The following is a 25,856-nucleotide window of genomic DNA, read 5'->3' as shown; positions in this document are numbered from 1 at the left end:
AGAGGGACAGGGCATTCAGGTGGCTCCGGCGGCGCCCGGGCTGAAGGCGCCGCAGCAACCCAGTGCCCGTCGCCTGCGAGTCCGTCCCTTCCCCCCCCCCCGTGTAAGCTGGCGGCACTGGGCAGCGACAGGTGCGTGCGGCTCAGGATGCGGTGTGGGTGTAGGGGTGGTGTATGTTTTTGCTTGTTCTGCGCATGCATGTGCATGCCCACGTGCATGCCCACATGCGCGCGCACATTTTGCAGCTCCCACTTTTTTGTGTGTATGACGGAACTGGTTCTGAGTGGCTCTTTTGCTGTTTTGGGTTGCTGACCCCTGGTTTAGGCACTAAGCTAGAAGCCTGGAATTTGTGAGTTCTAGTCCTGCTTTAGACAAGAAAGCTGGTGGGGTGATTTTGGACCAGTCATCCCAACTCATCTCACAAAGTTGCTGTTTTAGGAAAAAAGGAAAAGAGTATTAGGTATGTTCACTTCCTTGCATTATTTATAAAAATAATAAAGGCAGGTTAAAAAAATCTAATATAAAAAAATAATGCAGAGAGCATGATTTCTCAGCCTTGGCCAGTTGATGATGTGTGGATTTCAACTCCCACAATTGCCCTGCCAGCTGTGGGAAATTGAAATCTATACATTTTCAGGTGGCCAAAGTTCAGAAACGTGGCCATAGAAGACCATTCAGCACAGAAGACTATTCAGCATTCAGTAGAATGAGAATCGTCCCAGGTATCTGCTTTTTTTCTAAATGAAAGATCTCCATCTCTCAAGTTTACTTATTTGTTTTGTGTGGACTACAAATAAAAAAGCTAGAGGAGTCATTTTAATTAGGAGAATAGATAATAGGTAAAGCTCAGTTCCTGGATTCCATTTAAGGAATTTCTTAAACTTAAAGCAATAGAAGATCCAAATTATTTAAAAATATGTAATTTATCAGATAAAATGGAGAAAATACATCTTCTCCATAAGCTGCTGCAGCTATTGCTGTAACATCTCAAAGCAGGGGGGACAGGCCAGAATTGAAACATTTCCAAATTTTTATAACTTTGCAAGTCATGCTTCCTCTTTTCTGTTTTGCAGAAATTTTCTCCTCACATCTTGTATCATGCACATACTTTTTCAGGAAACTATTATTTGTCTGTTTTCTATACTTGACAAATATTTTCCTCCATTCCAAAATCAGCAGTCTTTCCAATCTTAACCAAAAAAAACCCTACAGCATATTTAAATTCAGAAAATATGTGTGATTAACTTCTTGTTCAGCTATGGAACTCATTAGGTGAGTCTGGGCCTTACTGACCTCACCAGTATTGATAATTTCACATGAGGGACTTACCCACATCTCTAATATTTCAAGTAATATTTCAGTCTTGGATGGTAAAATAAGGGATAAAGAACTTATTGCCCAGACTTCTACCAGTTAATAAAGTAATTAATATTTATTTTACATAAAATAAAAAACAAACTGAATGAGATATTCAGAGTGGGTTGAGTATTATAAAGTAACAAAATTATGCCAGGGAAATAGAATTGAACTGTAACTGTACATGAAATAAATCAGAACAGTGTTAATGTCACCAAATAGGGAGCTGAGATTCTTTGAGGTTCAGAACTCCCTCTTTGGGGGTGTCTGCAAGTTATATATATTTATTTTTATTTTTTTATTTATTTATTTATTTATTTATTTATTTATTTATTTATTTTTATATATATGTGTGTGTGTGTGTGTGTGTATAGATAGATAGATAGATAGATAGATAGATAGATAGATAGATAGATAGATAGATAGATAGATAGATAGATGATAGATAGATAGATAAATAGATAGATATGGTGTAATCAAAGCGCTGCCTGGTGTTGTTAGTTTTTTTTATGTGTATCACTTGTGACTTCTTTAACCACCTCCTTTGAACACCCTGCCCTATTATCCCTCCAGGTTTTTCCCTTTTATCATCAAATACGAAGTCTTATAATGTTCTGTTGTTTCTATTTGAAATAATTTACCTGTTTCCTCTGGTGATTTCAAGCTTTCTTCCATTTAATCTACTAGTTTATTTAAAATGCACTTACATATTTCTAAGTATCTAATGTTTTGTTTGACTGTTCCTGGCAATGTCTTCCAAGCACTATGGGTCAAATAGCAGAACAAATATCAAACTAATAGTGAGAAGATATCGCACTAATCAATCAACCCTGCCTGTTTTGAGTCTACCGGAATTGGAAACCTGATTTTTCCATCCCCTTCTTTTGGCCTATCTGGTGTGCCAGAGCCGTGTTCGGGTTTTGGAGCTTTTTCTTCTTCACCCCTCCTCCAACTGAAGCGTTGAAACAGAGAACTTTGCTCTCAGAGTCCTTGCTGAAATATCAGTACACTATTTGGACACAACATTTTGGTTTCATCATGATTTCCTGCCACATCGGTGTTTTGCTTTGTCTTCTTTTGCTTGCATCTCCCATTGCAAGGGCTTCAGGTATGATACATCTGAAAATGTTTATTGCAGTCATGAATTAATTATTAAATGCTTGTCTTGTTTTCTATAATCCAATTTTTATGCAATAGTGTTCAATGTCTTAGAAAAACTATACTTAAGATATTTAGTAAACCAGATTTTAATGCCTCATAACTCAGCAATCACATTCCAAGAACAAGATAAAAAGTAGCAAGTTGAACCATTTTTGAAACAAATTTTCTGATTGTTGTATATTGCAGATATTAGTATGAAGAAACACATCTAAACAGAAATGTTATACAATGTATTTAAATAGCATTTTATAAATTTTTCTGTAATCAATTTATGAAGCATTATTATAAAAGACTTCTAGGGTGAACAAAAATCTCTTTGTATTGTCTATTTTCAAGAAGGGAATTTATAGTAAACATGATGTGGTTTTATTCATCAAAGTAATGACACAAGCCTAGCTGTAGATTCATTCTTTCATTTTAAAGTCACAAATTAAAACCAAGTCATTTTCCATTCCATCTAAAATACAACTTAGTTCCCAGTTAGTAAATGTAAAATACAATAAAATATTAATAATAATAATAATAATACTAAATAATAATAATAATTATAATAATAATAATAATAATAAACCTTTATTGTCAAAGTACAACATGTGTACATTGAGATTAGATGAGCCTCCCCCCGTGCTCTCTCCCCCCAACACACAGTGACAACAAACCCTCCATCCCACCACACTATGTTAACCAACTACACCACACACCGGCCTCCCAAGTCAATAATAATAATGATAATAATGTCTTCATTGTATTAACTGGTTCTTTTTTAAATTCTTGTATGCTTTCCTTGACAGAATTTAAAAATACAGGCCTAGTGCCTAATGGTCTTTGAATCAAGGAAATAATAGAGGACAGGACTATCAAGGGCTACTAGATTTGAAATGTCAGTGTTACCTCTTGACTGGGGCCAGCGTGCCTTCAAATATCAGTTTGTAGAGGAATATATCTCTGTCTCCTGTTTGTGAGCACCCAAGAGGCTTCTGGTTGGGTACAGTGGGAAACAAATTGCTGCTCTATGAAGAACTTTGGCGTACTCAGAAGGGTGGTTCCTAGATTCTTAAGTCCTTCAAGCAGAAAATTTAAATCATAAAATTGTGGGAGAAATATTGAAAAGACTTTTAAATGGTTGTACAGAGGATGCATGGATTCCTTTTAATATCTAATGGTTCTACGACCCTTAGTAAATCCAAGAGAATTTCAGATTTGTATTTGTTGGACATTCCTGGATGTTCCTGAGCTAATTGTTTTGAAATATGATGCAAGATAGAGAATTAGCTCAGTTGTATGAAAAGAGAAGGAGGCTTCCTGTTTTAAAAGAATTGTTTTCCATACACTGGCATTGCCTAAAAGCCAACCTAACTTTATCCTGTACAGTCCACTTCATAGGATCAAGGAAAAGTTGACCATCCTAGACAAGAAAGGATGTTTTTTAGTTGAAGAATTACTGCTAGACCTAATCACAGTGACTACCATCATCACTGCCATTTAATCTGATTGGTGATGTATGTGTTGTATAGTATAACTTTACTGTTAAAAAGTAGACTGAAGACGGGTCATGGAGATTGCTACTGCCTTCAGGTGAACAGGCAAGGAAAATGATGCAGACAAGCAGCATTAGAAGACACTGAGCTGAGCTAGCACTAAAATGATGTCAATATCTCACACTAAATGTTGAAAACTTTTTCAGATGAGAACCACTTTGCCCACTGAAATGGATATTAAGATAGGATATGTGATTTCTAGTGGGATGGTGTTACACTTCAGTCTGATGAATGCAGCTTGCTCATTATTTCTATTTTTAAGTTTTCATAAGGCACAAGGAAGCCAGCAACATCTTACAAAGATATAGGAGAGCCAATTATTTCTTAGAGGAGCTTAAAGCAGGATCACTCGAGCGGGAATGCCAAGAAGAGAAATGTTCATGGGAGGAAGCAAGAGAAATCTTCCAAGATGATTTGAGGACCGTAAGTAACAAACTATTATGGACAAATAGTCGTCTTTTGCTGACCTATTATTGTTTCTAATGAACTTGATAATAAGTCTGTTATTATTATAAAGAGTAAATAGAGCCAAAATATAGGACATACCAGGAATCCTGTTTAAGACATTCCATTGAGAATATTAAATGAGTACTACAAACCGTGGCATATTATTATAAATTCTCACAAACAAATTCTAAACCTCTCAGCAGATCTCACATAGCCAAGTAGCACTTATACAAAATCTAAATTGGGTTATCTTACTTTGCCAGAATTCATTCACAATGGCATCAAAGAATGGGAAAAGCTGGATAACCCTAAGTTGTGGTCTCTTCCAACTTCTTTCTTCCAAAGATGGTTCCTTACGTGTATCCCTAGTAGATTTCTCACCTTCTTTGTCTTGTTGGCCAACAGGCAACAAGTCTGGTCTGTAACCTCCTTATCCCACCACACTTGCCCTTCTTCTGGGCCATATCTTGATGCACATCCAGAAAAAGAAATATGTAGAAAAAGAAAGGGTAGAACTTCTATAGGCCAAAGTAGTTCTAAGTATTATCTAGGCAGAATGTTTTCAAAATATGCTTTTAGGGTAGAGTAGGGAATAATTTTATTTTTAAAAAATCTAAAGTATTAGGAGAATCCAAGGCCTGAAACAGTTCCTGCAGACAGCTTGTTAATGACTCCATAGGATCTCAAAGCAAATCTCAATAAGACAGACTAATGGCCATTTCACATTCCAGGATATTTATTTGTTTATTTGTTTGTTTGTTTATATTTCTTATTCCTTAACCACCCATCTCCCTCAGAGAGAGGCTCTATGATGCCAAACCATAATCCCTATATAATATCACAACAAAGCGGGACTTCAAACATTCATTAAAAAGTGGAATTATTAATTCTGGCTATGTTTTCTATCTAGAAGCAACAATTCCCCAACAGCTGCAGGCTGGGAGCCTACGATTGGTAGGAGTTCCATCTCATCCTTCTTCCTGATTTTCAGATTCTTCCTTTCTTCCAGAACCAAAGCTTTCCTGTTTGTCAAATTCTGACCCCTTGTTTTGGTGAGGGAATGGGATGCCAACTGTGTCTTGGTTTTGGCATTCCCTAAAATTGGCTGAAGAGAGCACTGACTGGCTCAAACAAGCAAAAGGCACTTGTGCAGAGGCCTAATGCTGTTTGAAGCTAGTGGTTGAAAAGGTAAGTTTGGAATGCCAAAGAAATTGTGAACTGTTTGAAGGTAGAGGAGGCTACGATCTCCTATAGTTACATTCTTCAGAAGAAAAGAAGAGTTCAGATTATGCTAAGTGAAAGGTCCAAGTCACCTGAAGTAATCTACAGTACCAAGTAGCTAATGCAGGTTTAAAGAATTTTAATGAAATAAATTGTATTTGAACAAGAACTAAACAGCATTTCTTCCCTGCCTTGACTTAGGCTTACTTTCCACCAACACCATCACTACTTTGATTTCAAACCTTAGCTTGCATGCATTTAACCCAGAAAATATATTATCTGCACTTGCACTCAAATAAAAATGTCAAAGTTAGATTTGCCAACTTAATTGTTTGGTAATTCTGTCTGGTTGTGAAAGGAAACACAAAATGTTATTTTGATAATTCATGTGTACGGTAATGGGACAATCTGTGTTAAAAGGAGTTGTGATTCCCTGTATATGTATATACTACATAACAAAAATGTATGAATATGAAGCAGATAGGTATCAATTTCCTTTGATATGCTACGTCTGGTAATAGAACACCATTTTGAACTGTTAGGATATTTTGAGGCACTTTTACTAAGCTAGCTTTAGAAAAAAAGTCTCTCTTCCTAGATGTTAAACAGCTCCCAGCATTTTCTGTTATTGACCATACAGAATGCAGATCAAGGGAGCTAAAGCCAACTTAAGCAAAAGAACAATATAATTCCTTTGCTTAATTTTTGTCAGGATAAATTATTGAATACAACAACAACAACTTTATTGATTAGCCCTTGGGCCATATCAAAGTGCAAAGTTCCAGCAACAAATTGTTACTAAAATTTGATAAAATACAATTTAAAATGGAATTTGATAAAATACAATTTAAAATGGAATTTGATAAAATACAATTTAAAATGGAATTAAAATAAAATACAATTTAAGATAAAATAGTAATAAAATACAATCTAAAATGAAATTGTAATAATGTACAATAATTTAAGATATAGATAAAATATGATGACATTATATTTTGGAGTCGCCCTTGCAATCTACCCCAATCAGTCCCACATATGCAGATCTCAACCAGATCATTTTGTTTAAGTACTGTGTTACGTTAAATGTTATTTTCAAGTTCTGGCTGGAAATAAGGTAAGTTATTTTGATGTGGGGATCCCAATGGGTCATTCGTTTGGTATATAGACCAAGATACCTGTCTCTCACCCTCTTATACAGACAACAGTCAAATAGGATGTGAGCCAGGTCCTCTACCTCTGCCACTCCGCAAATACAGAGACGCTCATTGTACGGTATAGCATGAAATCTCCCATATCTGACCATTGTGTCAAGCTGTTCAAATCTCGCTCTCGTAAATATCTCCCTAAGATGTTTTGGGAGTTGTAACTTCAAATAACTGTCTACTTGAAAAGTATGTTTGTATTTACTCAGCCATTTCAAGTTACCCACCTTACTAAGGATAGCTATATCAGTTTGTGCTTCTATATCCTTAATTCTTTGGGCAACTCTTTTTTTAGATTGTTCTCCTGTTACGCAAGAGACAGGAAGGCCACAGCTTCTTACAAAATTTGTTAGTTTGGTGATCCAGGAGATTTGTGATTGTGGTTTTATTTGCTCTAGTAGGCATAATTTGGGGAGTCTATCAGTCTCCATTTCATTAACTTTGCACCATTAGTTATAAGCTCTAATTTTAGATAATGCCTGAATTGTATGAATTCCCAATTCAGCTCTAACTGCTGCAGCAGATGTTCTTGGATCTACACCCAAAATACATCTCAAATGCTGGGACTGTGTTTGTTCTAGTACTGTGGTTGAGTAAAGACCCCAAATTTCTGCTCCATACAAGAGCATTGTGATAACCTTGGTCTTATAAACCTTGATTAATGGGGCTAGGGAACCTGGGTAACTATGGTTCTTTAGTTTGAGCAATAAATTCAAACGGGCTTTTGCTCTAAATGTACTCCGTTGATGATGGCAGGCCCAAGATCCAGTCTTGGAAAAAGTTACGTTCAAATATACAAAGGTATTAACCTGCTCAATTGGTTCACCATCTAATTGACATTTATGTCTCTGATGGTTTCTTCCAAACACCATTATTTTCGATTTAGATTTGCTAATGATTAGGGAGTTATCCTTGCAATAAGAGCTGAATCTTCTTAATAGCCTCTGTAATCCTACTTGTGAGTATGATAATAAAATCATATCATCAGCATAAAGCAAGCTGTTACAGTAAGTATTTAGGATCATCGGCATGTGTACCATGGTATCCTTCATTAACCCTGGCAAGTCATTGATGTATAAATTAAATAATAATAGGGCCAGGATACACCCTTGCCTTATCCCTTTATTTGTGTGAATCCTGTTAGTCAGGGCCCCATTAACCCCATACCGCACCCTCAAACAGGTACTTGTGTAAAGGGCTTTAATCAAAGCCAGGAGTCTGGGTTCTATTTTAAGGGATGTCAGTTTACTCCATAGTACATCTCTATTTACCATATCAAATGCTGCTGTAAGGTCTATGAAAGCAGCAAACAGGGGTCTCCTCTTATAGGCATATTTGGCAATTAGATGGTTCAAGACAAAGCAATTATCAATAGTAGATCTGTTTTGTCTAAAACCTGCTTGTTCTTCTGTGAGGATGTTGTTTTCCTCTACCCAGATTTCAATTCTGTTCAAAAGGTACCTAGCATATATTTTTGCTACAATGTCAATCAGGCTGATGGGCCTATAATTACTAGGATCCTTTTTATTCCCTTTTTTATATATGGGGACAACTATTGCCATCTTCCACCCATCTGGTATATGGCAGGTGTTATTTATGTGTGTAAAAAGACCTGCAAATACAGGGCCCCACCAGTTGGGAAATTTCTTAAATAATTCTGCTGGTAAAAAATCCTCGCCTGGGGCTTTATTGCTCTTTAAGCTTTTAATGATGGACTGTATCTCCTTTTCTGAGACTGGTGGCCAAGGGGGGGGAGTTCTAGGGTTTACCAAATCACTTTTTAAAAATAATTTCTTTACCAGTTCAGTGGGGGCAAACAAGCACTGATAATAATTCTTCCAGTCCGCAGCAGAGATTGGTATGTCAAATGCAAATCTCCGTTCCTTCAGGATACCTGCTACAGAGTGCCAAAATAATACTGAGTTATGACTTCTGGCAGCCAACTCAAGTTCTGACCAGATTGAAATGGCAAAACGTTTTTTCTTTAATGTTATAGTTTTTTTATATTCCCTTCTTGTGTGCAGCATCTTAGCTTGTATATGGGCAGTAGGATTCCTTTGTACCGTATTTTCCAGCGTATAAGACGACTGGGCGTATAAGACGACCCCCCAACTTTTGAGATGATTTTCAAGATTTTTTGTCTTATACGCCAGAAAATCAGTGAGCCCGGGAAGGCACGCCCTCCCCTCTCACTGTGGAGGAAGCAGGGCAGGCTGGCATCTGGCGGGAGCCGGTAGGGCAGTCCTGCGTACGTGCGCGCTCCCCGGCTCCTAAGGAGTCCTCGGGGAGCCATGGCAGGCACCTCACGCTCTTCCCTCTTGAGGCAGCATTGGCGAAGCCGTCCGGCATCGGGCGGGAGCCGGCAGGGCAGTCCTGCGCACGCGCGCGCTCCCCAGCTGTTAAGGAGCACTCCTTAGCAGCCGGGGAGTGCGCGCATGTGCAGGACTGCCCTGCCAGCTCCCGCCCGACGCCGGACAGCTCTGCCGATGCTGCCTCAAGAGGGAAGAGTGTGAGGCGCCTGCCATGGCTCCCCAAGGACTCCTTAGGAGCCGGGGAGCGCACACGTGCGCAGGACTGCCCTGCCGGCTCCCGCCAGACGCCAGCCTGCCCTGCTTCCTCCACAGTGAGAGGGGAGGGCGTGCCTTCCCGGGCTCGCTGACTTGCAGCCAAGCCGGAGCCGAAAGGGGCTTTTCCTTCTACCCACCCTTTGGAATAGAAGCAAGAGCTCCCGGGGTCTGGCGTTTGCAAGGGGGAGGGGAAGGGGCTGAGAGGCTCTTGGGGGTGGGAAGGGAGAGTCACATTGGAGGGGGGACTGGACTAAGGAGGCTTGAAGTTTCTTTGCAAGAACGGGGGCGCTCGATTGATTTATGTACTATTTTCCGGCGTATAAGACGACTGGGCGTATAAGACAACCCCCCCAACTTTTGAGATGATTTTCATGGGTTAAAAAGTCATCTTATACACCGGAAAATAGGGTATGTTACAAAGTTTGGAGAATGCATTGAAGGCTGACATCCAGTCAGTAGTAGATGACTGGATTGTTCTAGCCCACTTAGTAGCATTCTCTGTTTTAAGGCATTCTAATTTTACCTTAGAATCAACTTTGGCACAAATTAACCTTTTATTTTGGGTCACCTCTACCTTTTTGGTGAGCCATCTGTCAGCCATGTTATATGGTCTTAAATCTGAGCGGCCTTGCAATGTCACACTTACAGGCTGATGGTCACTATTGTCACTAAGGTGTACTGTGACCTCCAAGAAGAGGTCAGCCTTATCTCTAGACACACAAAAGAGATCCAGTAAACTACTTGAATTGGCTGAGTGGTATGTATAAGGGTATGTGTAATTCTTGTCCTTACATCCCAAAATTTGGAGATTACCCTTAAAAATTAAGGAGACTAGGAGCAGGCCAGCGGCATTACTTTTATAGTCTCTCAAGAGCCACTGAGGATGGTTATCAAAGAACTCCCCTGGAATTCCCTTCTTCTGGGCAAGCTCATACAGAGAGGGACCCAGTCTAGCGTTCAGATCTCCTAATAATACCACTATGGACTGAGGGTACAGTATAGATATATCTTCTAGGATAACTTCCAAGCCCATCCAGTATTTGGAATTATAGTGCTGGGATGTGCTTGGAGGAATGTACACATTTACCAATATTAACTCAAACTGGTCATGTTCAAATTTGACAGCTAGAAAGTACGGATACTTATCTTCATTATATAATTTCTCTCCCTGCCATTGCAACTCTTGCTTTATAAGAATGCATAGCCCACCAAAGGGTCTCCCTTTGTTCTTTGTTTTTAGGGCTGGGGAGGTCCATCCCTGAAAACCTGGCAGTTGTACTGGTTCATCCACTTTGGTTAGCCAGGTTTCCTGAAAGGCTATTACGTCAAATCTAGACAGAAAGCTCATTAGTCTACTATCAACCATCCCTTTCCAGCCAGCTATGTTCCAGGTCATCAACTGTATGGAGTTCTCAGAGGCAAGGTGGTCTGGCTTGGTTGATTGGCTAGATGGTAAAAATGCCAGATGTCAACTTGACATTGGAGCTGGGTCGATATCATCTAAGCTTTCCATATAAACACAGTTGTTGTGAGGTTCGATATTTCTCCTCATGGGTTGCAGAATTTGTTGTTGCTCCTCTATATCTCGGTTGCCAGTGTGCCTCTGCTCTTGCTCCAAGAATGATTTTTTTCCAATGGGCAGGTACTCTGGCTTAAGTCTATAAATGTAGATTTATGTCCATTTTTGGAGAGGTATAGCTGAGGTTTCATCTTGTGGAAAGATGTTGTGGGAACTTCTAAATCAAATGGGGATGGAAGCTGGATTATATCCTTAGTGTTTGTCAGTTTAGGGGGCACTGTGTGATGAAGCCCTTTTTCTTTCAGTTGTTTCTCAGAGGCTGGGTCAGTCAGTGCAGTTACCCCACTCTCAGCCTGTGTGACAGCACCTTTTATTACTGTTGAGGTAAAGGCAGATTGTTGATTAAATATCTTGTCACAAGGTTGCGTGGTTAATGGAGCCAAATTAAATAGAGGCTTTGCTGTAGATTGAGTTGTTGTCAGTGCCTCTTTTAGGTCATCCAATCTTTGAATGATGTTAACTTGCTCAGGTTCTGGCAATGCACTGAATAGGTCAATCAACATTTCCTCTGGCACATCCTCAGCAGTTCCTGCAGCTGTGGGTAACACAGTTTGTATATTGCTTCTTTTCTTTGTCAGGGTCAGTTCAGTTGCAGCAGCCTCAGGCTTAGTAGTGTGAGGGCTGTTGCAGCCTAATTTAAAGTGACAGTTCCCTCTTGGTGATGCTGTTTCAGGAGTGGGCACACTTTTTCTGAGCAAAAGACCCTTATTGGAAATATTGAGAAGATGCTCAGAAAGGGCTTCATTCTGAAGAGCATGGAGGGAATTGTGGGCTGCTTGAACAATAGGAGAATTCTCATACATTGTGTTTTTGCTGGCAGCCACTCTGCATGTAGTAGATCTATCAGAGTGAATTCACAGTGGAGCAGCTGGCTCAGGGACAGCCTAATAGCTTCAATATTACTCCAACGCCTTCTATTTACTCTCTTGTCATAAATTTGCAAAGTAACCTAGTTAGTTTGCAGACTATAGTTATATTGGTCATCTCTTAGGCCTTTGCTTGATTGAGTGTTTTCTCTGTGGGTGTTCAAATTTTTGGGAGGAAAATAAGGTCCTTCTCTAGTTTCATTTTCTGAGTTAGCCATCCCATGTCTGTCCAAGGTTATCCTCCCAAGTCCTTCCACAGTATTTGGGTGGCTCCTAACAAACTTTACAAAAGATTCTTTCAGGCAGTCGACCTTATTTATGACAATTGACAAAAGATCATATATTGAGTTTACAGTTTGAGATGTAAGCAAATTGTCTAGAGAGGAAGTCTGTGACATTTTCCCCCTTTAAATTTGTTACATCTCCCTCCTGTGCAAAAAAGGCTGTTGCTGGGTTCCAAGGAGGGGAGCCATTCGAGAGGGAGGAGGACAACTCCACACGCTGTCTGCTCTCCAGTTTGGTTTGTAAGTCCCGTTCCAATGAGACATAAATTAAATTTATCTGATAAGGTGCCTGCGAATGAGTTACTTACTGGAGCAGACTGTCTGTTTGCAATATAATCTTCCATTTTCTGCTGCTTCAAAGGCTTGGATAAACTCTGCTGCAGAGTGCTGTCTCTTCCTTCTTTTCCCCATTCAAGTTTGTTAAAACAGGTTTAAAAATAAGTTTAAAACTATGGTTTAAAAGGTTAAAGTAGGTTAAAAATGGGTTTAAAAAGTTAAAAAGGGGTAGGTTAAAATACAAAATTAAAAGAGGTTAAAAATAAAAATAAAAATAAAATAAAATAAAACTTTTACTTTTGGAGCTTATTGAATACATGAATGGAATGTGTCGAGGATCCCCAAAACATTTCTAACTAATAATAGACCTAGAAATGTTTTAAGAGCAAAACCTGATTATCAGAATTAGTGATGGAAGAATTCATGTTTCTCTATATTAAAGCTGAAGCTGACAGCTTGGAAATCTCCTTGTTTCTGTGTTGGCAATTTTTCTCTGGATTTGTTCCTTCCATTTATTTTGGATTACTCTTCTTATCACTCTCAGACAGCATAGCAATCACTAAGCATTGTAGGAATTGTAGTGAAGAACACCCTAGGGAATATTAGTTTGGTGGGGATTGATCCAAGTATTACTTTTCTTGTGAAAAAAATTAACATAAATGTTGGATAATTTGTTTTATCTTTTTCTTTCTTAGAAAGAATTTTGGGCAATTTATACAGGTAAGGGTCATTCATGTGAACACCAATTAGCCAATTCTGCCACAAATGCCTTCCTAAAATGTGTGCTAAAGTTGAGTGCTCATTTTCACAGATCCTGATCAGTGTGTCTCCAACCCTTGCCAGAACGGTGGGACTTGCATTGATAGATATCAAGGCTATTTTTGCATTTGTTCTCCAAAACATGAAGGCAGAAATTGTGAAATAGGTAAATGCTTATTAACTTGGTAAAAAAATAACAAGTGTTGTGCCCCTGATGATTAGTCATCATTTTTTTTAAAAAAAATTATTTTTTAATCCCATTTATATCCCGCCCTTCTCCGAAGACTCAGGGCGGCTTACAATTTAAGCTCAAACCAATGTGCTTAGCAATAGCCTTTATTCTATGTATATGCCTGCTTATTAGGGCTTTCGCCCCCCCCAAGCGGCATTATTACAAAGTCAGCTTATTGCCCCCAACAATCTGGGTCCTCATTTTACCTACCTTGGAAGGATGGAAGGCTGAGTCAACCTTGAATCATTCCATAGTCTCTCAGCCATTTATTTAAAAATCTAGATTTTTGAGACTTGAGCTGTCTTTCTTCATTTTTTGAGTTTAAATGGAGGCAGGTGCTTATCCAGATTTGCATAGCTGTGCAGTCCAAAACAATGGTGATGCAAATTCATTAGCAAGCAGTATCCTTCCTTCTAAGGTGCTATATGAATCCCAATCCCAATTAACTCTGTTTTCCATTCTTCCTTAGAATTAAGAACATGGAGGCTCCTGTTCCAGAATCTGACTTTTTAATCTTCTTTGCCAGTGGCAATCCCACCCCATAACAATTTTCTACCCAAACCAGGAAATGTTAATTCACATCTTCTTTTCTATACTTAGGACCAGAAAGCAAGCTGAAATGCTTTTTTAAAAATGGCAATTGTGAGCAGTTTTGTGTAGATTCCCCAACCACATTAAGGCAGTGCTTTTGTGCAGAGGGATACAGGCTAGCAAGTGACCAAATTTCATGCATTGCAGAAGGTAAGCATGAGCCACCACACCAGTGTATGGTCGTGATATTCCTTTCCAGATAGATGCCAAAGTATAGACCAGTGTTTCCCAACCTTGACAACATTGGTTGCTCGCTGGGGAATATTGGGAGTTGAACTCCAGACATCTCAAAGTTGCTAAGGTGAAGAAACACTGGTATAGATAGATGCCTTTTTACTATTAATTGACATACAGTGAACTGGTCACAATGGTAGAATGAATTACATAAGTGGTCAGCTTCCAGCCTTTTCTAATTTTATCAGTCTCGGTATTGAAATACTGATCTCAATATGGAAAGCAGGAATATCCTGTGGAGCCAACATTCAAACCCTTGGCCAGAGCTCACCATTAGGACATCTCATTTGCACTGGGAGGGAAATGCCTCATGCCATGTCATGCTGGCACTCTTCATGGCTTCAGGTAGGCATCTTTCATCAACTAGGAGATGCCAGAGTCTAAGTCATGCTTCTGCCTGCATGAGGCAAAATTGGGCAGAGAGAGTGGTGGTAGGTGAGAATAAGATCTTTCTACAGTGAAGACAGTCTGATGCCTTCTTGGTGTCCAATCCTAAAGACCATGAATAATTGGATCCCTATGAGATAGGCCTTGATTTTATTGGAAACATAAATTTTACCTGCTCCTCAACTGTTTGAGCCAGTAGCATTGCTGGAAAATGCAATTCAATATTCTCTCTACAAGAAAGAGCCTTGTTTGGGGAAGTTCATATCTCAGGGAGTTGTTTCACTTTCAAATATTGTCGTCTGAACTGGAAATCACAAAACTGTTTCAGAAGAAGGAAAAGGAGAAATTCACCATTGGCTATCATTAATTTTTATAATTAATGATTTTTCATTTGACAGAAAAGGAAAGATAGCAATTCACACTTGAACATAGTTGAACACTATTAAGAACATGAAATTATAGAAAATGAACAGCAAATAGACAGATTATTACAACTGAAATATTGCAGTATTTCTGTCGAGCAGGGCTACAGAAATAGAGCTTTTGTTGTGTGTATGTGTGTGTTTGTGTATGTGCCTATGTGTATATCCCTACATGTGTGAATGTGAATGGGTGAATACCTGTGTGAATAAAGAAGTCTGCATATTTTGACTTTAAAAAGCATTCACCGTACTACAGTTCAAATATTATTGATTTGCTTGAAAATATTTAATGTGGTTTTGAAATATTATTCTGACTGTAATATTACAGTTGATTATCCCTGTGGGAAAATACCTGTTCTTGCAAAAAGGCCAAATCAACAAGGAAGAATCATAGGTGGTTATGACTGTCCTCCAGGCGAATGTCCATGGCAAGTAAGTGCTTGTAAGAATTTAATACACTTTAAATTAAAATCAGTTGAATCACTCACATTTGTATATTCATCCACCCACTTTCTTTGTATTTTGCAAGGTATGTTAGGAGAATGTAGGTCAGATCACTAGTTTCAAAAGAAATAGATTAACTATAGTGCACAAAAAAATTTTTTTATAAAATACTGAAGCTATGCAGAATGTTGTGATAGATAACAGGCCTTACCCTTTACTTATCCTATCTTTTCTCCCATTGCCCCCTTTTTGAGTGCAGCCCTTGGCACATCACACAAAACTGAATGCAGCCTTTAACCTAAAAATGCTTGTCCATCTGTTCTCTGGTCTGGATGATACAGCAAGATTACTCCTTCATAACATGCAAGTAAATCGTATGATTTGATTATCAAATATTTAGGCTCTCATATTAGACAATGGAAATGAAAAATGTGGAGGTGTTCTGCTTGCTCCGTCCTGGATCATTTCAGCAGCCCACTGCTTTCATCATGTCCACCAACAAAATCTCAGGATAAGGCTTGGTAAGATGGTTTTTGTTAACTTTCTAAAACTCAGTGAAATTGAGGAGGAAAAATCACAAGAAGGCCTATCCCATTAATTTCACCTATATCTTTAAACATCTATGTTTAAATATCTTTAAACATTTCATATCAATTGCTCCTGCACACGAACTATTTGGCTTTATATGACTTCTTTGAACCAGTGGCGTAGCGTGGGTTGTCAGCACCCGGGGCAAGGCAAGTAATTTGCGCCCCCTAACCCGTGGATTTTAGCACTCGAGTCTGCCGCAGGGAGCCCCGCATCCTGGGCGTCCGCCGCACCCCCCACCCACGCCTCCCCCGGGAAAAGGGGGAAGGTCCGGCATCCCCTCCCTCACGTGCGGCAGAAGCGCCGGGACCCGAGGCCGTGCCAGGAGGCGGGCGGCGCAGCGGAGCCTCCGCTTCGGAGCCGGCGGGGGGGCGGCTGGGGGCGCCGCCATCCCTTTCTTACCTCTGATGCCTGGAAGAGAGCGGGACCCGCCAGCGCAGCTGCCCATCTCGCTCAGGCATGCACCGCGGCTGGCCGGGGCTTCCGCCGGGGGCGCATCCGGGCGCAGGGAGCGAGGGAGGGGGCCGGCACGATGCCCCGTGAGCTTGGCAGCCCTTGGCCGGAGCTGCGGCTGAGTCTGGAGCCGCACCAGCCCGCACCTGCTGCCCCGGGAGAGCTCGGCTCGCTCCTCTGACCCCCCTCCCGCCACCGCCGCCCCCTCAGCCACGTGCGCCGGGCCGCCACCGTGGGGGCCGCTCTAGCGCGGAGAGGGGGAGGCCGGTCCCCGTTCGGCCCGCCAGCCCCGGGAGAGCCCCGCGCGAGCGCCTCGCCAGCCGCTGAACTCTGGCTTTTGAGCAGGAGCGACCTTGCCCTGCTTGCCCTTGCCCGGCGCCGGGAGCAGCCGCCGCCGACCGCCCCGCTTTTCGCAAGCCCCGCTACGCCGCCGCCACCTGCCGCGGGGTGAGGGAGTCGGGGCCGCACCGGCGGGCGCTTCTCTGGCAGTGGGGCATGCTGGTGCCCTGCACTGCGCTCCGTCTGCGGGGGCCGCCCTGGGAAAGGTGGAAGTGCAGCTGTGGTCTGGGATGGCTCCGAGCCCTGTCTGGCCGGCTTTGTGCCTCCGTCCCCCAAGAGTAGCTGGTTGTGAGTTGCTGCTTCCCCGAGTGCGCCTCAGCCCCGGATCCCCCCGCGGGACTCCAGCTGCGCGAAGGGCGCTTCGGCGCGTCTTCCATCCCTCCCGAGTGCGAGCGCGCCCCCCCAGATGTTGCGCCCGGTGCGGCCGGCCCCCCCTGCACCCCCCACGCTACGCCACTGCTTTGAACAGTTCCTAGTCTGAAATAATAATAAAAAAATTGAAATAGTTTGTAGCATTCCAAAATAAGGAACAATGGGAACCTGAAATAAACTCTTTATCCCCTTGTTCTTCATCCTAAGGTCACAAACATAAGTAAGGTGGTACCCCTTTAAGAGCACTACCTACAATGCAATATCCAGAAAACTGGCAAGGAGGTGTTTAAAATAAATATTATCATTATGGTTCATTGCCCAGTCAGCCAGATGTTTAGATTAGATTTGGCATTTTTTCCTACCTATTGAGTGGAACTTGGGATAGGCAGGATGTGAATGTTTGGTTGTTATAAAGGTATTGTCGCAGAATGTAAGCTATTCTAAGTAAAGCTGCCTTTTGCAATTGACTGGTGCTGATTTTGTCAGTGCTGATGGTGTTCAAGTGATGCTCCACTTGTTTTAGGATTGCACCCAGGGCACCTTATAACAATGATGATAGAAACCTTAAGTCCCATGACATGACTACAGCAGTTAAGTATGTATTTTGCAGCCAATGTCAGACAGCATTAGATGTAAGCATAGCAAATCAGCATCAGCAGCAATGGATTCATTTGAACACATACTGCAAACAATAACTAAAGTACGGATTTGTTTCATGGTCAAGACAAAATTTTGGAATAGGGGTATGTCTCAAACTTGGCACACTTGAACAGCCATTTTGAACTAAGCAAGTTTTGTGTTTGAAATGTTCTGCACAGTTCTCAAAAATGATTCCTCAAAATCAGATTTTATATTCCAGAAAGGATATCCTGATTCAGTAAACACTTGTCAGTAACAGTAATCCAGCACTCTAAGAGAAAAGGAACATTTTAAAAACTTTCTATAAAAAGAGAGGAAAAAATAAATATTTCTGTTGTAAGAGAGGAAGAAAATAAATAAATCTTTTTGTATTCATTTACTTCCAGTGAAAAATGAAGAGATTAGGCCTTGTGCATTGTGAAAAGACTTGTTATCTTCTAAATAAATCAAGTATTGCTTTTTCAGGTGAATACAATATAAATCAGAGAGATGAAGGTGAACAAGAAAGAGGAGTTGCTGAAGTTATAATCCATGAAAAGTATTCTTCCAAAACCGTTGACAATGACATTGCCTTGCTGCGATTATCAGCCCCAGTCAACTTCTCTGAGTATGTGGTGCCCATCTGCTTGCCACCTCCACAGTTTGCAGCAAACATATTGAACTATGTTGAATTCTCCACAGTGAGTGGGTGGGGGCGTCTTTTGGAAGGCGGGGCTACTTCAGCACTTCTTATGCAAGTGAAAATCCCCAAAATACACAAAAAGGAATGCATTTTGCACACTAAACTCAATATTACCAACAACATGTTCTGTGCTGGTTATCTCGACGGAAGTAAAGATTCTTGTGAAGGTGACAGTGGTGGACCGCATGTCACTGAATACAAAAATACTTGGTATCTAACAGGAATTGTGAGCTGGGGTGAAGGGTGTGCTTCATTAGGAACATATGGAATTTATACAAAAGTTATAAGATACTATCAGTGGCTAATTAATCATATGGATTCCTAATACATATTGCTTCCAATTTCATTGTCCTTTCATTGTCCAAATCCGTAATGTTTGAATTTAGCTTATAACTAGATTATATATTTTAAATTAGATTCTACATTTTAAATCTGTAGTAAAACTTCAGTTTAATTAACTGCCCTTAAATAATTTGAATGCTAAAAACTTTCAACCATTCACAATACAGTGATACTTCGGTACTCAATTACTACAAAAATCATTTAATTTAGTAATCGACGCATTTTGACACAAAAATGTTGTCCCAGTATTTGTTTGGTACTCAGTGCGCTGTGATAGGAAAAGGGGGATGGACATAGAAAAGAGATAGGAAGTCAGCAATGCCAGGAAGATTGCTGCAAAAGGAAAAGGGGGACAGTGGACAGAAAGTTGTCCATGCTGGGAAGGTCACTGGCATAGGAAAAGGGACAGACAGGAAGTCCTTCCTGGCCAAAACAAGGTCACATGGTAAGTCACATGGTTTGTTTGGCCCTCATCATTTTTACTACTCGTGTCTCTCAGAACCAGCTCCAAGTACTGAGGTACCACCATAATGGATCTAGACAAGGCATTTAGATTTACTTTAAATGTTTCTTTATTTACATTATTTGCACATGATGTAAATATCCAATAACCTGATCATGCCATTTGCATAATGCTGTCAATACACAAATTATGTCCATTGCTGTAAATGACACATTTGGATTCTAGAGATGTTCTGAAATGAATAAAATAAAATAAAAATTTATTTTAAATGTATTTCTTTTAAAGCTAACTTAAGAAATCAATAAAGTATGAATTCAATTTAACGAGTCATATAGCAATAAAATGGCAAATAGATGGGGAAGAAATGGAGGTAGTGACAGATTTTATTTTCCTGGGCTCCAAGATCACTGCAGATGGGGACTGTAGCCAAGAAATTAAAAGACGCTTGCTCCTGGGGAGGAAAGCCATGGCAAATCTAGACAGCACACTAAAAAGCAGAGACATCACCCTGTCAACAAAAGTGCGTATAGTCAAGGCTATGGTCTTCCCAGTTGCAATGTATGGCAGTGAAAGTTGGACCATAAGAAAGGCTGAGCGCCAAAGAATTGAGGCCTTTGAACTCTGGTGCTGGAGAAGACTCCTGCGAGTCCCTTGGACTGCAAGGCGATCAAACCGGTCAGTCCTAGAGGAGATCAATCCTGACTGCTCTTTAGAAGGCCAGATCCTGAAGCTAAAACTCAAATACTTTGGCCACCTAATGAGAAGGAAGGACTCACTGGAGAAGAGCCTAATGCTGGGAAAGATTGAGGGTAATAGAAGAAGGGGACGACAGAGAATGAGGTGGCTGGATGGAGTCACTGAAGCAGTAGGCGTGAGCTTAAATGGACTCCAGAAGATGGTAGAGGACAGGAAGGCCTGGAGGAATGTTGTCCATAGGGTCGCGATGGGTCGGACACGACTTCGCAGCTAACAACAACAAAAATAGCAATAAAATACTGCTATATGGCTGGTTAAATTGAGTTCATACTTTATTGATTTCTTAAGTTAGCTTTAAAAGAAATACATTTAAAATAAATTAACTTCTGGTGTTATAGGGACTATTGTGTATAAATTTCATAAAATTTCATGGAAAATATTTGTTTAAGAGCTGGGAAGCATATTTAAATGTTTGATTCATTGTGTTTTTGATTGCTCTGGATATTTTCTTTTTTTTTTCTAGTGGTTTACTCATTTTGTTTCAAGTGTCACAATTTTGCCCTCAAAAAATTCAAGAGCTCTTAGTCAAATACAGCCTCCTTTTATGTCTGATTGTTTGGGGATTTGTAGACTAATAAATGAAACACACACTACATTTTGAAAAGCTAATTGAGACTTTGCAAACCTGGATAGAGGGAGAGCTAATTCACCACGTAAGCTAAATGCTCTGATTGAATTAGGAAGTTCTTAAATAGCGGGTTCTTTGGTGCAGGAATGAAGATGCGAATCTGAGTACAGGATAACTCATTGTTTATTTTGTGCTGGAACTGTACTAGGGAATTGTCTGCAACTAGCCACAATATATAGTCTAGCAACTCTAGCCCCTAGGCGGCAGCCAATAGGTTTGAAACAACCATTGCCGCCTGGAGATAGCCAATTGCAGCAGAGGAGACTAAAAGTCTGGGTTGCTGGAGAGCCGTTAGCTGCTCCAGCAACCCACGTGGTGTTACACAAGAGCCCAGTACATAACACCCCTCCCCTCTTAGCTCAGACTATGACAACAACAATTAGTCTCAACAATTGTCAAGACTCATTATCCCAACACACTAAAGTTATAATAATAAAATAATAATAAAAAACAATGTAGGTTACAATGAGATTAAACAACGTCTCAATAAAAAGGCTTCACCATTTACACTAGGTTACAATGAGATTAAACAACGTCTCAATGAACAGCCTTCACCATTTGCTCTATGGCAGTTACATCATAGCACTAGTTTCTGTAGTCTAGTGGCAACAGGTTTTACAACAATATATAGCTCTTTATTTTACAATGTAATCTGCAAGATATGAAGGAGGCTTGTGTGCCCTAGAGGAATGTCTCGGAGTTCCCATCACTTTGTGGTCTACCAGCTTACCCAGTGGGCTGGGGTAGACTTGTGTCCCTTTGTGCTCCTGAGTCAAGGGGATCCGATGCACTCTGGCTGGCTGCACCAGGTTGGCCCACCCCAGAGTCAGACTGATTGGCAGAGTAGGCACAGCGGTTGCTGAAGTTCTGTTGGCTTGCTCCTTCAGGAGGTCCATGTTGCACTCTAGAGCTCCCCAGTTCTCCCTCTGGTTCCACCTCAGTTAAGAAGGAAAAATCCTGGTAGTCCATGTGAGAGCTGGCTTGGCCTCAAGTCTGAGGACCTTGGGAGGGACTTATGATGCAGTCCTCACTTAGTTTCCTAAGCTGATTAATGTGTCTTCTGACAACTCGCCCTCCCTCTACCCTCACTTCATAAGATAGGAGTCTGGATGCCAGGAACCCACAGATTCCCATGACCATAGTTCCTGTCCCAAACCCAATCGCCCATGTACAGCCCCCTCAGGGGGTTGGGTCAAGAGGCTTCTGCTGCCACTCTATCTGGATGCAACCTGTCCAGTTTAGTAATCAAACGCCTCCCCCAACGTAGTTCTGCAGGACTTTTTCCTGTAGCAGTGCAGGGTGTAGTATGCTGGCAGAGTAAAAAAAATCTGCCAATCTGTGATGCCAGTCACCTGTAACAATGCGCTTGAGTGCTTCCTTCGTTGTCCTCACTACGCGTTCAGCTTGACCATTAGAAGATGGATGAAAAGGCGCAGACATTGCATGTCTGATGAGCTTAGCTCTAAGAAAGGCCTGAAATTCAGCAGCAGTGAATTGGGCCCCATTGTCTGAAACTAAGACATCTGGCAACCCATGTGTGACAAAGAGTTTTCTCAGCACCTGGATGGTCCTAGCAGTAGTCATGTTAGGAACTGAAACTACTTCCAGCCATTTTGAGTAGCTATCCACTACTATCAGGAAGAGCTGCCCCTGAAAAGGCCCAGCATAGTCGATGTGAACCCTAGACCAGGGAATGTGCATTTCCTCCCACCTGTGAACTGGAGCCTGTGGCATTTCAGGCCTAGATTGCTGGTATGTATAACAACCATGGACTTGACCCTCAATGGCCTTATCAAGGCCAGGCCACCAGAGGTTGCTTCTAGCTAAAGCTTTCATTCTGACAATGCCTGGATGGCCTTCATGTAATGATTATAAAACCCTGTCTCTTAGGGAAGTGAGAATTATGACTGTTCCCCCATAATATGCACCCTTTATGTGCAGATAGCTCATGCCTCCTGACAAAATAGTTTTGAAATTCTGAGCCTGGATTTTTTTCCAACCCGCCCATGTATACCCATGACAATACTCTACAATACTCTCTGCTGTTTCAGCAGCAATGTCCCCTGCATGGAGGAGAAACTCAGGTATGTCTTGTATGGACAATATTCTAGCAGCAGGAGTTGGATCTGGATCCATTAGTGGCAGTGGTAGGTCTGCTGAGGCCATCAGCATGGCCCATTTCCTTGCCTGGTTTGTGAATTAATTTAAAATTCTATGCAGATAGGAAGATAGACCATCACAACATTCTTGGACATAGTATGTGGGGGGTTTGTTTGTCTGTTGTGAAAAGTCCCAACAGAGGTTTGTGGTCAGTGTAGACCGTGAAATCCCTGCCATATAAATAGTCATGGAATTTTTTTATTCCAGCAATGATGGCTAGGGCCTCTTTGTCAATCTGAGCATAGTGGCGCTCAGCAAAAGAAAATGTCCTTGAGTAAAATGCTATTGGAACCTGTTTCCCATTTTTTTCTATGTGACTCGAAACTGCCCCCACCCCATAGGGAGATGCATCACATGCAAGACATACAGGTTTAGACTCTTTGTAGTGAGTTACAGTGGACTTTTCTGACAATAGTGCTTTTAATTCCAGGAAACTTTTTTCATGTAAGTTAGTCCATTTCCATGGAGCTTTCTTATCCAGCAGTCTGTGGAGGGACTCTGCTTATGTGGTAGAAATGTGTGATAGAAGTTTAGGAGACCCAAGAATACTTGTAGCTCTTCTCTTGATTTGGGCCTAGGGGGCATTTTAATGGCCTTCACTTTAGAATCAGCAGGGTGAATACCATTAGCATCAATTTGGAAACCCAGGAGTTCTGTTGTAGAAACCCCAATACTACACTTGTTCTTTTTTAATTTGAGGCCTGCTTCGCGAAGCCTCTGCAAAACAGCCTTGAGCCTACTGGCCAACACTTCTGGGGATTCCCCTGCAATAAGAACATCGTCAAAATAAGGGCAGATGCCCTGAATACCCTTAAGTGTACGCTCCATGATTCCCTGAAAAATTTCCGGTGCAACACTGACTCCAAACTGTAAACGTTTAACTTTGAAAGCCCCCTTGTGAGTCATGATCATTTGAGCCGCGGCTGTGGCCTCATCAACCAGCAATTGCTGATAGGCCTGTGCTAAATCAAGTTTAGCAAAAATAGTACCCCCTTGCAAGGAGGCTAAAATATGGTTGACCACTGGGACCGGGTAAGCGTGTTGCTTGAGGGCTTTATTTAGTGTGCATTTATAGTCAGCACAAATGCGAACTTCCCCGTTGGCTTTAAGTGGGGTGACTATAGGAGTTTCCCACTCCCCACCATCAACAGGCTGTAACACGCCCTGTTCTACCAGCTTATCAATTTCGGAATCAATTTTATGTTTTAAGGCAAAGGGGACCCTACAAGGCTTAACCCTGATTGGAACTACATTGGGATCAAGCTTAAATGAGATAGGTGGGCCTATGTATGTTCCAAGGGTTGAATCAAAAACATCCGTGTATTCCTTGCACACTGATGCGAGGTCAGTGTGTCCGGTTTATTCCAGTAATCTGAATACCTAAGGCATCAAACCAATTGAGTCCAATGAGACTCGTTCTCTGGCCCCCTACTACTATTACATCCAGGTGCCCCAAAAACCCTTTAAACTTAACCAACAAGGTGGCTTCTCCCTTAACTTTAACATGCGCATTTTGAAAATCCATTAGGATTATATCTGAGGATCTTAGTTTGGCCCAATTGTTACTGCACCTACACACGAAGTTAAACGTGTCTTGAGAAATGTTTGAGACTGCAGAGCCAGAGTCCAATTCCATTTTACATGGAACTCCTTGCAGCTCTACCATGAGCTTAAGTTTGGGCTTGAGGGGGCGTCGAGCCCTGGTGCGGCATACACTTCTACGGCTTCTGAAGAATCCCACACTAACTGGACCCTGGGCCCCAGTACCTCTCCTAGTCGGTATTTCCGACAGGTGTTTAGGTGGCCGGTCTCTGTTGGGCTCTGCAAACCACCGCCATGTGGCCTGTCCTTCCGCAAGCTCTACACATGGCTGAACGAAATCTGCAGTTGGTGCAAAAAATGATTGCCGCCACACCCCTTACATCTCAGTAAGAGAACTGCCTTGTAATTGTCCTCTCGTGGCTGGCCGTTGCGGTGTGGCGCATTGGGTTGCTTTTGGAGTCGGTTGATTTCAGGTTCTTCATCTTCTGACGATTTTATGAACTCCGACGCTGACTCCCCGGGAAGCTGCACTCTTTTGTCAAACTTGAACCACCAAGCCTTCTCAGACATCTTGAGCTGGAAGTGCCCATTTAGCCTCTTTTTAAGATCTGCGTAAGAGACCACTTCGATTGGTGTCGGTGCGAAAAGGTTCTCGGCTAAATCAAAGGTAGCAGGGCCACACACGCAGAGTAGCGTTGCGGCCTTCAGTCCTTCCTCTGTGACCTGATTGGCTCTGAGGTAGTTTTCTACTTGAGATAGATATGATGGCCATTCCTCCGGGTATTTCACGTCAAATTCTCTCAGTTTGCCAACCTTCAGCATTCTTTCTATGTGGTTCCTGCATTCTTCTGGATCCTGCTTCAGACTCAGGGAGTGAGTTCCCTGAGCACGAGGTTGCTATCGTAGATGCTAGCCAACCTTGAGAGAGGTGGGGGGAAATGCCTCTTCCCTCTGGCATGTGCTGCCTTTCCCTCGAAGACTTCAGCTCTTTAATCGGTGAAACAGGATCCCACCTTTGTTGCCACTGTTAAATAGTGGGTTCTTCGGTGCAGGAATGAAGATGCAAATCTGAGTACAGGATAACTCATTATTTATTTTGTGCTGGAACTGTACTGGGGAATTGTCTGCAACTAGCCGCAATATATAGTCTAGCCCCTAGGTGGCAGCCAATAGGTTTGAAACAACCATTGCCACCTGGAGATAGCCAATTGCAGCACAGGAGACTAAAAGTCTGGGTTGCTGAAGAGCCGTTAGCTGCTCCAGCAACCCACGTGGTGTTACACAAGAGCCCAGTACATAACAGAAGTTACTTGAAATATTAGGAGT

General features: G+C 41.5%; 1 protein-coding gene and 1 long non-coding RNA gene across 2 annotated transcripts; one reads left to right on the top strand and one right to left on the bottom strand.

Annotated features, from left to right (window-relative positions):
- Positions 1-1,304: 1,304 nt before the first annotated feature.
- Positions 1,305-19,936, top strand: F7 (coagulation factor VII). The gene is made up of 8 exons (XM_081327477.1): positions 1,305-2,464; positions 4,318-4,478; positions 13,193-13,217; positions 13,309-13,422; positions 14,089-14,229; positions 15,451-15,554; positions 15,967-16,087; positions 18,423-19,936. Exons 1-8 carry the CDS (start codon positions 2,395-2,397, stop codon positions 18,962-18,964), a joined length of 1,278 nt encoding a protein of 425 aa, XP_081183603.1. The 5' UTR covers positions 1,305-2,394; the 3' UTR covers positions 18,965-19,936.
- On the bottom strand, positions 2,403-5,157 carry LOC308667896. The gene is made up of 3 exons (XR_014026417.1): positions 4,884-5,157; positions 3,409-3,578; positions 2,403-2,475 (listed from the first exon to the last, which is right to left on the bottom strand). It is a non-coding gene; the product is annotated as an uncharacterized lncRNA (long non-coding RNA).
- Positions 19,937-25,856: the final 5,920 nt, after the last annotated feature.

Source organism: Vipera berus (assembly GCF_964194415.1).
Source record: "Vipera berus genome assembly, chromosome: 4".
Lineage (NCBI taxonomy): Eukaryota > Metazoa > Chordata > Lepidosauria > Squamata > Viperidae > Vipera > Vipera berus.
Note: the sequence above shows the minus strand (reverse complement) of the source record. Positions and strands in the feature narration are given on the sequence as shown.